This window comes from Gallinula chloropus, assembly GCF_964237585.1.
Source record: "Gallinula chloropus genome assembly, chromosome: 5".
In the NCBI taxonomy this organism is placed as follows: Eukaryota; Metazoa; Chordata; class Aves; order Gruiformes; family Rallidae; genus Gallinula; species Gallinula chloropus.
In genome coordinates, this window is record NC_140090.1 from 61829659 (window position 1) to 61841714 (window position 12056).

The 12056-nt window shown below is 39.9% G+C and overlaps 1 protein-coding gene across 2 annotated transcripts; it reads left to right on the forward strand.

Annotated features, from left to right (window-relative positions):
- Positions 1–5468: 5468 nt before the first annotated feature.
- On the forward strand, positions 5469–10551 carry LOC311192428 (beta-microseminoprotein-like; the record flags this gene model as incomplete). 2 transcript variants are annotated; one of them, XM_084264898.1, is made up of 4 exons in its annotated part: positions 5469–5543; positions 8626–8725; positions 9251–9353; positions 10167–10551. In XM_084264898.1, the coding sequence occupies 4 exons, from the start codon at positions 5541–5543 to the stop codon at positions 10294–10296; spliced, it is 336 nt and encodes a 111-aa protein (XP_084121024.1). In that variant the 3' UTR covers positions 10297–10551. The 2 variants fall into 2 exon arrangements, with proteins under 2 accessions (XP_084121024.1, XP_084121023.1); XM_084264897.1 differs by lacking the exon at positions 5469–5543 and having other exon boundaries at positions 8602–8725.
- Between the last annotated feature and the right edge of the window lie 1505 nt (positions 10552–12056).

Genomic DNA, 12056 nt, shown 5'->3' on the forward strand with positions numbered 1-12056 from the left:
AGAAAGGAGTGTCTGCAGCTAGAAATCAGTACACAAGTGCTGTCACTCGACCAGCATGGGATCCTGAAGCCCCTCAAGGTACCTGCCCTCCTGTTTGGGATTCATTGCTGGTTAATGCAATGACAGAAAACACCACATGCCTACCTGTGTAGGTATTTTATTAATTACCTACCTGTGTAGGTAATTTATTAATTTCAGGGAATTCAAAATCTTATTTTCTTTAAAATAATTAATTACAGCTCAAGTGTCAGAAAGAAGCAGACTGTGATTACCCATGTCACCTAAAAGACCTTGCTGCTATGTACTCAGTCAAATGACTTACTGCAATAAGTTGTTGTGCAAGCAGGAAAAAAAAAAACCAACAGGATGATAAACTCAGTTCAGGTAACTAGAAATCCTAAAAGAGGGAAAAAGAAAAAAATCAGAGCAGAACTCTAAAGGAACCTGGAGTTGGAAACACACGTGAGTCTGTGTTTCATGGTTTCTCCTATGTGGGTTTGATCCTTCCTTGATCCCAAAAGTTCATTGCTTATGGTTTTGGAGGATGGCTATTACCCTGGAGTTCCCTTGGTGGGGGGTAGAAATGCCTAATGTACGAGGAATGGGGCAAGGTGACTTTTGGGTTCTATCTCTGGGTTCTGCAGTCCTCCACAATCAGGTAATAAGCTCTGCAACTTGAAATCTCTGACACACTTAAGGGAGCCACATGAAGTAATGCATCAGGTCAGTATCAGAAGGAAAAGCTTAAAAAGCTCCTGAATCACAGTCTCATGTTTTTCTACTCCAGTCTTCAGCAAAATGTTGAAACATGAAACTCACAGGACTAGTGAATAGTGCTACCCTCCAACTTTTGTAAATAGGTCAAGAAATTAAACTTTACATATCAATTCATATATCATAGTTGATAAAACAACATGGAGCTGGGATGACTGTAAACTTGTGTTCCACATTAGATACAGCAAAGCCTTTCACCAAGCTTGTGCTTGAGAACAAGGAGTGGCTCCAGGGAAGACAATGGAACTACTCATATGGCTAAAGCTAAGGATATATTCGGTGGTTTTTGCTTGATCCAAGCCCTAGGATCTAATATGAAGGCTACAGAAGTTAATGGGAGTTTTCCAGGTTTTCTCAGTAGGCTTAAAACCTATTTAAGTGAAAAACATATTTCTAATGTACATGAGCTTTAGTTAATCTGTGTGACTTGTGTGCTGATATTTATCTGTGTGATATATGTATGTTCTGTGGAATGAGCAGTGAACTTTGGAAAATAAGTCCACAAAGAAACTCTATGTTCTCTTATTGAGTATTAACCCACCATGAGGACATCTACTTTCTGGATGTGCAAGATCTGAAAGGGAAAGCATTTTCAATGGGAAGTGTAAAAATAGAATCACAGAATGGTTTGGGTTGGAAGGGATCTTGAAGATCATCTAGGTCCAATCCCTCTGCCGGGACATTCTCCGCTAGCCCAGGTTGCCTAAAGTCCCATCCAACCTGGCCTTGAACACTGCCAGGGAGGGGGCAGCCACAGCTTTTCTGTGCCAGTGCCTCACCACCCTCACTGTGAAGAATTTCTTCCTCATCTCTAACCTATATCTCCCGTCCTTCAGTTTAAAGCCATTCCTCCCCTCATCTGATCATCTTTGTGGCCCTCCTCTGGACTTGCTCAGGCAGGTCCATGTCTTTCTTATGCTGATAACCCCAGTGATGGATGCAGTACTCCAGGTGGGATCTCACAAGAGCAGAGTAAAAGTGAAGAATCATCTCCGTCAACCTGCTGGCCACGTTTTGTTTTGATGCAACCCAGTTGGCTTTCTGGGCTGCTGTTGCACATTGTCAGATCATACACTGTTTTTCATCCTGAAATACTCTCAAGCCCTTCTCAGGGCTGCGCTTAACCTAATCATTGCCCAGTCTGCATCCATGTTTGGGATTAACCTGACCCACATGTAGGACCTTGCACTTGGCCTTGTTGAACTTCATAAGGTTTGCATGGCCTATCTCTCAAGCCTGTTAAAGTCCCTGTGGATAGTATCCCTTCCTTTTAGAGTATGAACCACACCACTCAGCTTGGTGTGGTTAAATATGAACTACATTTAAAAAGGAAGGGAAAATACATTCCTTTTTATGCGAAACTGGATACATCAGAATTAGACATACTTGGATGAACAGCTGAAGGCAGCTACAGAGGGAATAAAGCTACAGGGCAGTTCTAGAGGCATACCAAACAATTCTTGCTATGTCCTGTGTAAACTTACTCATGCTCAGAGAATTGATTCCTGGAAGAGCAACATTGCCTCTAAAGCTATTAAAGGATCATGACTTTAATTGCTGCTGATGGACTGCTGCTGCAAAGTATACATCAATCCTGATATGCAGAAATGGCATCTCCTGGCCACAACAGTAGCAAATCTAGTCTAGCAGTGTATAAAAAGGTGTTTCTTTCCAAGAACATTATTCTAAACTCTTGTTTATACTCCAGAGTTCCTTAACAGTAATGAATTTAAATCAGTTTATTTAAACCAGGGCAAAAACATTTAGTTGCACTTAAAATGAATCTCTTCAGCCGTTTATCTTTAGTTGAGAGGGAATTTACTTAAACTACAATTACCAAACCTCTACTTAAATCTATTACTAGGTTTAAATTGACATAAAGTTTACTACACTTAAAATAGAGGAAGAGCATCCACTAGGTTTTACAATTTAATTAGAAGATTTTAAATAGCCTGGAAGTAAAAGCAAAGGAATGAGGCCTTTCTTTCTTCAGCTCTAAAAACACACTCAACAAACAACCTGGTAACAATAGATTACCCTGAGCTCCAAATTGCTGGTGGGTTATGAAGCAGGATTGTGAGGACAGGACAAGAATAATTGGCATCACCTTCCTTTCCATCACCCCAAATCAACTTGCCTTTTAGAAGGTCCTATACAAGTACTTTTAACCACTATAAAAGTAATACCATAATAGCTCACAGGATAACTTTTTGAGAGATTTCTCCAGGTGTCAACGCTTCAGAGAAAACTCTTCCTAAGAAGCTGAGACCAGACATGTTTAGCAGCATTCATCTGGGAAACTAGGAAAGGTCTACTTATGAAATCCTTAGCAGCTGTCCTACCAACAAAGCCTTAGACATTTTCTGCATTTTAGTAATCCTGCATTCAGAAAAAGTAGTCCCTCATCACTCTGTATTCATAACCCAGCTATCATCTTCACAGGAATATTGAAAATGATCAGAAATAGTGGAACTGATCACAAGGATGATGGACATTCCACAGGAGGGTTTGTCGGGTAGTTCTGTCTTTCTTCATGCTGTATAACAACTGATGGAAAGCAAATTAATGCAGTGCTATGGAAGCAATCAGTCTTGAAAGAAAGTGTATTAAAAAAGCAACTTGCTGGAGATGTAGCTGGATCTAAGACTTTATGGAAAGATTCAATTCTTTTAAAGTAAGATCTGCATGTCCTAAGGCAGGAGGTTCAAAGGCACTTTGAGGAGGCTCAGCCCACTAGCAGACAATCAGCAGTGCTTTAGCAGGAACTCATTGGCAGAAGAATAATAAGGTGTTCTGACGTAAGTCATTGTGGCCAGGATTTGCAAAAAATGCTTAATGTGACAAATAATGACTAAGTCTGGTTATCTTGAAGGTAAAATAAACCCTGCTTACTTTAATCTGTGCTTTAGAGATTTATTTTTTTTTAATTTTAAAACATTTTGTAGGAATAGGATTTCTATTAAAACTCTGTAAATAGTGACAAATATATTTAAAACAGTGCCCTCGAGTAGAGTTTAGAGATGGAAAGCAAGTATTTTGTATTTAGAACATTATTGTGCTTGAAACAGCAGGTGTGGTCCCTGGATGCATGCACAGGAAAAGCATTGCCTCTGGGGACATTTCCACAACAGTTAGAAACTTTCAGACCTTCTTCTGTATTCAGATTGAAGTGAGATACTGTCAGATTGGAGACTGTTCAGAAATGGGTTATAAGAATGAAAGGAAATCTGTGCTACACATCTGAAGACCAAAATACTTTACTCCTCTGAGGGAAGTTATGATGTGACACTCTGTAAGCACAGACAAGAGGAAGGTTTTGACAAAGTACTACTATCCAGTATGTCAGAAGCAAAGGGTAAAAAAGGAAATTTAGTGAATTTTCCCAGTGACGTAAACGTGACTTTCATTAAATGAAAGTCTTTAAACATATAGTGATGATATCATAACAACAACAAAAAGTTTCAGGTGTATAGTCTGTAAAATTGAATGCTTAGTAACTTTTCATTAATTATGTTCTTCTTACTAAAGGATTATCAAACCTTCACAGGCTTCCATTTCAGCTTTTGCTCCAAGGTGGTCATGGAATTATGTCATGCGATGCACTTCTTTCTATTTTTTTTCCTATTTCATTGGATTGACTACGTCTAAAGCCTGATTTAATTATTATTATTACTCAGAAATATATAGTGCGTAGAAGGAAAAGAATGACGACTATTTTTGCTATCACACCACCATTCCAAAGTATTTACAACTCTGTTTAATTTATTCAAAAGAAACAATTAAAAAAAAATTTAAAAAGCAGCCCCAAATTATCTAGCTTGTAGTACAGCCAAACTTTAGTCAATTTATTTGTCCATAGTTTCTAAAGATAATCTTAAAGTCATATGCCAAATTTCTTGTAGTTGGTGATAAATATCCCACTGCAATGAGCTTCAAGTTGCTTGCCAGCATCTGTAGCAAAATATTTCTTCTGAAATACAGGTAGGGCTACATGCTCTTATTTCATTCTAAAGAGAAGTTGCAGGAGCAAAAGAAAGGAGAATATTTTACCATCTCTCTGAAATGTATTATTGCTTGTACTTTCCACATATAAAAGCGATCATACATTTTCTGTCACAGTTACTCAGGTCAAAGTCCCACAGGAGCAACAGCAGACTTCTGATTTGAGAGGAAATCCTTATTTTAGTTGAAGAGAAAGCGACAAGTTGTAATATGATGCAACTTTGACTAAGATCTAAACGTTAAGAGATTTCAGTACTGGTAAAGGCCAAATGCCTTTGGTTATCTTACAATGCACACTACAACATCAAACATGAGTACGCAAAGACCTGGCAAAAGCTTCCAACTCTAAAGCATATTCCAACCCACTGATCCCAGAAATGGTCAGCATGTAGTCCTGCCACAGCTGAAAATCACCTAACCATACAATACTGCCTACACCACCGCTATCAATACTTGTATTTCACCAGAAAGGCATTTCTTCTAATCATAATTCTTCCAAGGAATACAAAGTTCCAGGTCCAACTTTTTACCCAGGTCAGTGCTCTACAGAATCAAACATTTTTTCACTGCCAGCTGGCAAAATTTCAGTGATTTCTTCAGATATGTCAACATAATTGCATTTGAGTTGAGTAAGCTTTTTTCCACCCGAGACTTGAATTGCTCAACATGAAGGCACCATAAAATATTTGCTCCCAGATTCCACATAAAGCACTTGCAGAGTTCTTCCGGAGGCTTGGAGCTCTTTGGAAGCCAAACATTCCCTAATGGTAAGTCCAAGGTTTAGAAATTTTTAAAAGGAGAATACAGGTAGGAATTTGCTTTAAAACTGCATAAGAAGGCTATTTAAGAGAATCACCTAATAACACATTTTAAAATGTGGATATATATTATTAAAAACTGCAAGATGCAAAGACAGTAAGTCACCTCTATGAAAATTACTGTGAATTTTGTTCTTTGCTTTGTAATTCTTTGCAAGAAGTTGTACACGTGTATCTACTAGTCTTTCACTTGTTATGCTTTTCTCAGAAATGATTGTGAAAATATTCAGAATTTTGTAAACATTTAGAAGCAACCTCTCAAAAAATGTAGATGTAAAATACAGTTTAAAATATAGTCAACTTTACAATTAAAATTGTAATAGTGTATTGTTGGCATTTTTCTTTGATCTGTCAAGTCCTGCTTCAGCTCTTCAAGCCTCCAAATGTGTTTGCAGAATCTGAATCCATAGTTACATAATGCTAAATAAATAGACAAAGCCCTATGGCCCAGTTTTTCCCTAATATATGTTCTTCAAATCCTCAAAGGTAGAGACATCAATTACTGCCTTTTATGAGATTCTCAGTAATGGCTTAAGTTTTTTGGATGAGACAGTATGTTCTATAATATATGTAGATTCATAAAGAACAAAATTATCAGCTAGTTATTTCTCTGCCTAAGCTTTCCCAAAGCTTGTCTATACTCAAACAAGACTTAGTTGAAAGTGACCTGGTATCTCATTCCACATTAATTCTCCTACTTTCAAAGGCCATTAAATGCAGTTTGGAATATTCTGCTCTGCAAGATGACTGGTTGCATCACCTTTTTAAGAGAGCAAACAAGGAGGAAAAAAAAGGATTCCTTGAAATGCCTAACAGACAGCTCAGAACAACACAACCCAGATGTTTAACTAAGAGCCATTGGCATCAATGTAACTGTAATACACTCTACCATTACCAATAAAGGACACTGTTTCTGCCAGTGATTTCTTACCTCTTTAATTTAATCTGTGCTTTGCCTATTTAATGTGGGTCCTTTACTGCTAACTATCTGTTGTTTAGTTGATTGTTACAGCATAAAGCCAGTTCAGACAGTGATTAGACACCACAGATTTCCTCTTTCTCTTAGGTTTAGTGGAAGGAACGCCCAAGTTAATCTGATTGACATTACAAGGGATAGCAAGATAAGGACAAATGTTGAAGCAAACACTGGACAAAGCATTCACAGAAGATAGCCTAGCACAGGAAAACAAGGATGTTAGCCTTTTCTATAAAGACATGGGTGACAGCAGTAAGATCTCTGGTAGAACTGGTATGTGTGGTTGTAACCAGTTTGGAGGAAAACCACTACCAAACTCAAGATGGATTAGTAATATACAGCAAGCAGTAGCCCAAGCACACTGAGAGGCTTTGTGGAAAGCCATGATTGCCTTAGGTCTCAAAGTCCTGGTCAGCTGTATGGCACAGATAGCCCAATAGATCCATACCAAATATGCATGGAACCCCAGCAGAGACCAGCTGCAACGTTAAATCCTACAACTTCATGGAATAGGAGTTGCTTAGACATTTTTCCTTTGGCCAGGCACCACAGAACAGCATGGTTTAAGAGTTTCATTCTTTCTTCCAAACTTCACATTCTGGTTATGGCCCTGTCCTGGGTTCAGCTAAGATAGAATTCATCCTAGCTGGCAGGAGCTAAACCACAACAGGTCCTCAGCATTTCAACTGGTTATATTCTACCCCAAAGTATCAGGATCTCCACATCACAGAACCACTGTGGAAATTAAGAATTACACCATTCCCAGACCACTCCATAGACCTAGCTCCTCCCTTTACCTATAAAACTCCCTGTGGCTGGAGGCCAGATGCCCACCAAAGTTACTCCATCACTCTCTCAACTGGACAGGGGAGAAAAAATATAATAAAAGGCTCATGGATCAAGATAAGGACAGGAAAAGATCACTCGCCAATTATCATTAGGGCAAACCAGACTCAATTTTCAAAAAAATCATCTAATTTATTACTATGCAAAACAGAGTGGAGGAATGAGAAATAAAACTAAATCTCAAAACACCTCCCCCCACCCCTAACTTCTTCACAGACTCAACTTTGGTCCCAAAATCCCTCCCTCCTCCCCGTGAGTGGCAAAGGGGGACAGGGAATGGGTGTTGTGGGTAGTTAATCACTTGCTCCTTCCTCCTCAGCCAGGAGGACTCCTCATACTCTTCCCCTGCTCCAGCATGTCCTCTCTTTCATGGCAGACAGTCCTCCACAAATTGCTCCAACATGAGGCCCTCCCACAGGCTGTAGTTCCTCATGAACTGTTCCAGCATGGGTCTCTTCGACAGCGTGCCTGCTTCTCCTGTCCCTCTACCCCAGTGTAATGGCCATTACAACATTATGCAGACATTTTTTTAAAAGTTGCTAAACAGGTCCCATCAGACATCTCTGAAGAGCTCTTACAGATGTTTAGCTGTTGCTACCACCAGACAGAAGGAAGGATGGACTGTGACATGTCCAGACCTGTGCAACCATGTTGTTTGACAAGAAGGCTCATATGCTGCTAAGTAGATTATACAGCACTGGATTTTTACCCTAAGTCACTAATTTGTGTCTCTGTTCTCTACCTAGCCACCTATTTTTAAAAAATTGCAGGAATGTAATTGTCTTCCACTCTACTGCCAATTGGAGAAATTGCTGTACCTAAAAGTGAAGCAATGGGATGCTATACAGATTGTGCTTTCCTGGAGATATCAATCAGAAATCTTATTCAAAGACAACAAATAAAGCACTAATAAGAGTCTGACAGGGCTTTCAAGTGCATAGTGCTACTGAAGTTTTTTGTGATTTCTAGAGATTGGACTTTGGTAGTGAGTGATGCTGCTGACACATTTATGTCATGTAGTTTTGTCTCATCACACCTAAAGAAAAAAGTCACAAGGCAGTGAAATGTCCGGAGTGCCCTTTTCTAACACCTTCATCTACAGAAGGTTATTTTGAACTTTTGCTTCAGATTCAGTGACTTAGCTTTTGAAAACAAATATAACCAAAGTGGAATTAAATTAATCCCATGGGATCTGTGTGTCTTTTACAGAAGAACTTTCTGGCTTTCCTTGTTGCAATGGGCATCATAGTGGCACTGGGTGATGCATACTGCTTTTCTAAACTGAACAAGCCAGGGGAGGCCAACGAAGGTAAGAGGGAAGGTATTCTTACTTGATTGCTCTGTGGCAGATCAGCTCTACATGCTGTCAGGAAGGGCTCAAAATACAAAGCTGGGGGGTGTGTGTGGGGTGGTGGTGGGGAGCAGGGATGTCAGATGTGAATAGGATTCCAGCACCAGTTTTCCAAAAGAAGGGAAAAACAAAATCTTGCCCTGCGCTGGGTATGCTTGCAGCAATATTATGGCTATTGACAGTGGGCTGCTATTGCTATTCCAACACATGGAGCTCAGGCTGGAGTTGAAAGTACTTACAGTGCCAGGTGGATGTTTGTTTGCGTGCTTTCACTCCAGACCTGTTACACTGAAACTATCTCTAACAAGTGAAGAAGAAATAAATTCAGGCTCTCAAAATAGTCCAGGTAATAACCTGGAAAATAAAATGACTTCTACTTTACTATTTCCAGGAAAAACACTTTTTTTGCAATCACTTTTAATCTGTTCAGCCCTTACGTGGAAACTTAAAGAACATGTTTTCCTTTGCTGCTGTCTTATGCAGGCTGTAGGCTGGAGGGAAAACTATATCCCTTTGGAGACATTAAGAGGACACATAATTGCTTCAGATGCACCTGCAGCCCGGATGCAATGCGCTGCTGCTCCCTGTAAGTTTCAACTTCTTGGTGGTATCATTGCCCATAGGAAGACTATAGTTTTCCATTTGCTGAAAATAAATGAGTTTCTAGGGGCACAAGGGAGCTTTTCCTTACCCTTGTCACAGAGTTAGGGCAAGGCAAATATAGCTCTTAATCATTTAGATCTGTGGCTTTATCTTAGCTCTCTTTCTGCCAATTGCGAGTGTGGGAGTGAAAACAAGTGCCTCCAGATACATTCAGTTGGTGCTTGCCTTTAATTTTGAGCAACTTGTAAAGCCCTCTTACACTTAATTTAGGGAATTTATTCCACAAGGGATTTAAATGAAGCCTCTTTAAAGGGCTGATGATGATCTGAATCCAGTTCCAGAGATGCTTTTCCCCAGTGAATATGCTGATCCAATATTCATATTCAACATCCTCCTTTCTTCCTATCCAGCCTCCTCAAAGGGTCAAAATGGATTGATTATGCTCATTACATTTGCTTAGGTGACAGTCTGTCAGAAATCATCTACCACATTCTAAGCAAACTGGCAATAATGACAAATTAATGGAAAAGAGACAAAAGATGCTGAGACCATGCTTACGTCACACTGTAGAGGGCTGTGCTAGAAATCCCTATGCTAGTGCTGGAGCACCTACACAGCACAGCAAAGCATCATTTGAGGCCCTAGAAGCTGTAGCTGTGTGGCACTCAAGCTAGCTAGGCTGGTCTAAGCCAAAGTTTCAGAGCTACGTCACACAGCAGTAGTTCAGGCTATAGCCATTGAGCCACCGAAGTATTGAATCTCAGTCTAACATGTGCTTTCTCTTTGCCCATGACAGCTTTCATACTCCTACTGGATACGACAAAGAGAACTGTAAAATTGTTTTCAACAAGGAAAGCTGTAACTATGATGTGGTGCAGAAGAGCGACCCCTCAAAGGAGTGCTTTGTCTATTCTCGTGTGGGCTAGCAATCCAACTGCTCTGAACCTCTCTACCCTATCGAATTCCTTACCTTCCTACAGATGCTTCATCATCATAAAGAAGCTCAAAGACATGGGTGATCTTGTAAGAAAGATTAGTTCAGCAGCTCACTTTTTGTCCTAATTGTTCTAATTTGGTATACAAGATGCATAATCAGATACAACATCTGATTTCTATCATTAATTGCATTGGTATCACTGAGCTTTTTTGAATACAATAAATCCAGATGAAACATCCAGAAATACGTAATCATGATGGCTCTTACTGTACAATGACACTGGGCAATATCACCTTCTTTGAGAGGGGAACACATTTGCCTCATTACTCCAACATGTGGTGCACCAGTGCCCTGGCATAAATTACTCATGCTTTGTAGGTTTTATTCTAGTCAAGGATCTGAGCAGAAATTTTAGCTCACCAGGTGTCAAAATCCATTATCATTTGGAAGGGATAGACTGTTTGGGATATACTGTGCAGTGGCTCCTACTCTGGGCATACGGGACACACCTGAAACTGTGGCAGGAGTGTTGCAAGACCCGTGCTGCAAGATGACTGGTGACCTGTGAAAGAACAGTGAGCATGAAAGATTATCATCCTTTTTTATTCAAGCTATGTCATCACCCAATAGCGATGCTTGCTCATTTTCACTGCCCACTCTGCCCTGCTGCTAGGTGTCCTAGTCCAAGCCCTGCTCCTGGAAGTATGCACACACTGTTGCATTAGTGGCTTTTTCCCACACTAAAAAAAGAGATCTAGATCAGCCCCTGGAGACATGCTTCCTCGCATGGCAGCAAAGCTTGAGGTACTTATAAAAGGCAAATGGCTTCTGTCTCTTCAGTACAAAAATTCCCCACATTCCCTGTGGAGAGAAGCCCAGCCAGTGATGGGCTTCAAAATCAAATCTCCCACTTGACAATTGGTGCTATCCTAAATCTGCCCACACATAGGACACTAGGCAACAATACCCTGTAAAATGCTACTTCTACATGACCTCTTTGCTTCAGACTTGAGTATTAAAAGCCCACAATAATCTGCAGTTAACTGTCACATGGTTTGAAAAGAAACACACATTTCAGGACAAGTAGACTCTCTAATGATGCTCCATAATCTGTTGTCTTGAAAAAGTAGGACATTACACACAGCTGAGCAGCCTTAGGGCAAGGATCCTCACCTGGCCCAAAGTTAATTGTCAGGCTGTTACCTAGCAGAGGTATTTGCTTCTCAAGATGACCTGTCTCAGGCTCTGTGAAGAAAATCAGTAAAGTCAGAAGGATTTATCATGGTATGTTTTCTCTGGCTTTATTTTTGATAATTTGCCTGTAAACATTGTTTTGATCTCTCTTATGGATTCACTTAAGATACCTCCTTTTGGGGAAAACATCCAAGTATTTTGCAAGCACTAGTATTACATTCTTAGCCTTTTACAGTGCTCTGTGCAGGCTGGATATCAGTCAATAACCCTGTGTTTCTGTACAGTTACTTCCTACAAGGCTGAAAAAACATGAGGGGCCGGAATTAGAGCCTGTTCAGCTTTTTCCAGTACAAACATTCATACAAGCCTTTTTGAAAATCAGACTTTCTTTCACTGACTTAATCGTGTCAGTCATTAAAATTCCCTTGAACAGCAGCATGTGGAAATTAATGTTCTCGCATTGCTTAAGGTCAGCTTTCTCTGAAGAGTTTTTATATCCTGCAGGAGAGGAAGAGTTTTGAAATTTGTTCTGAATGACTTTTCCCCTTTTCCACC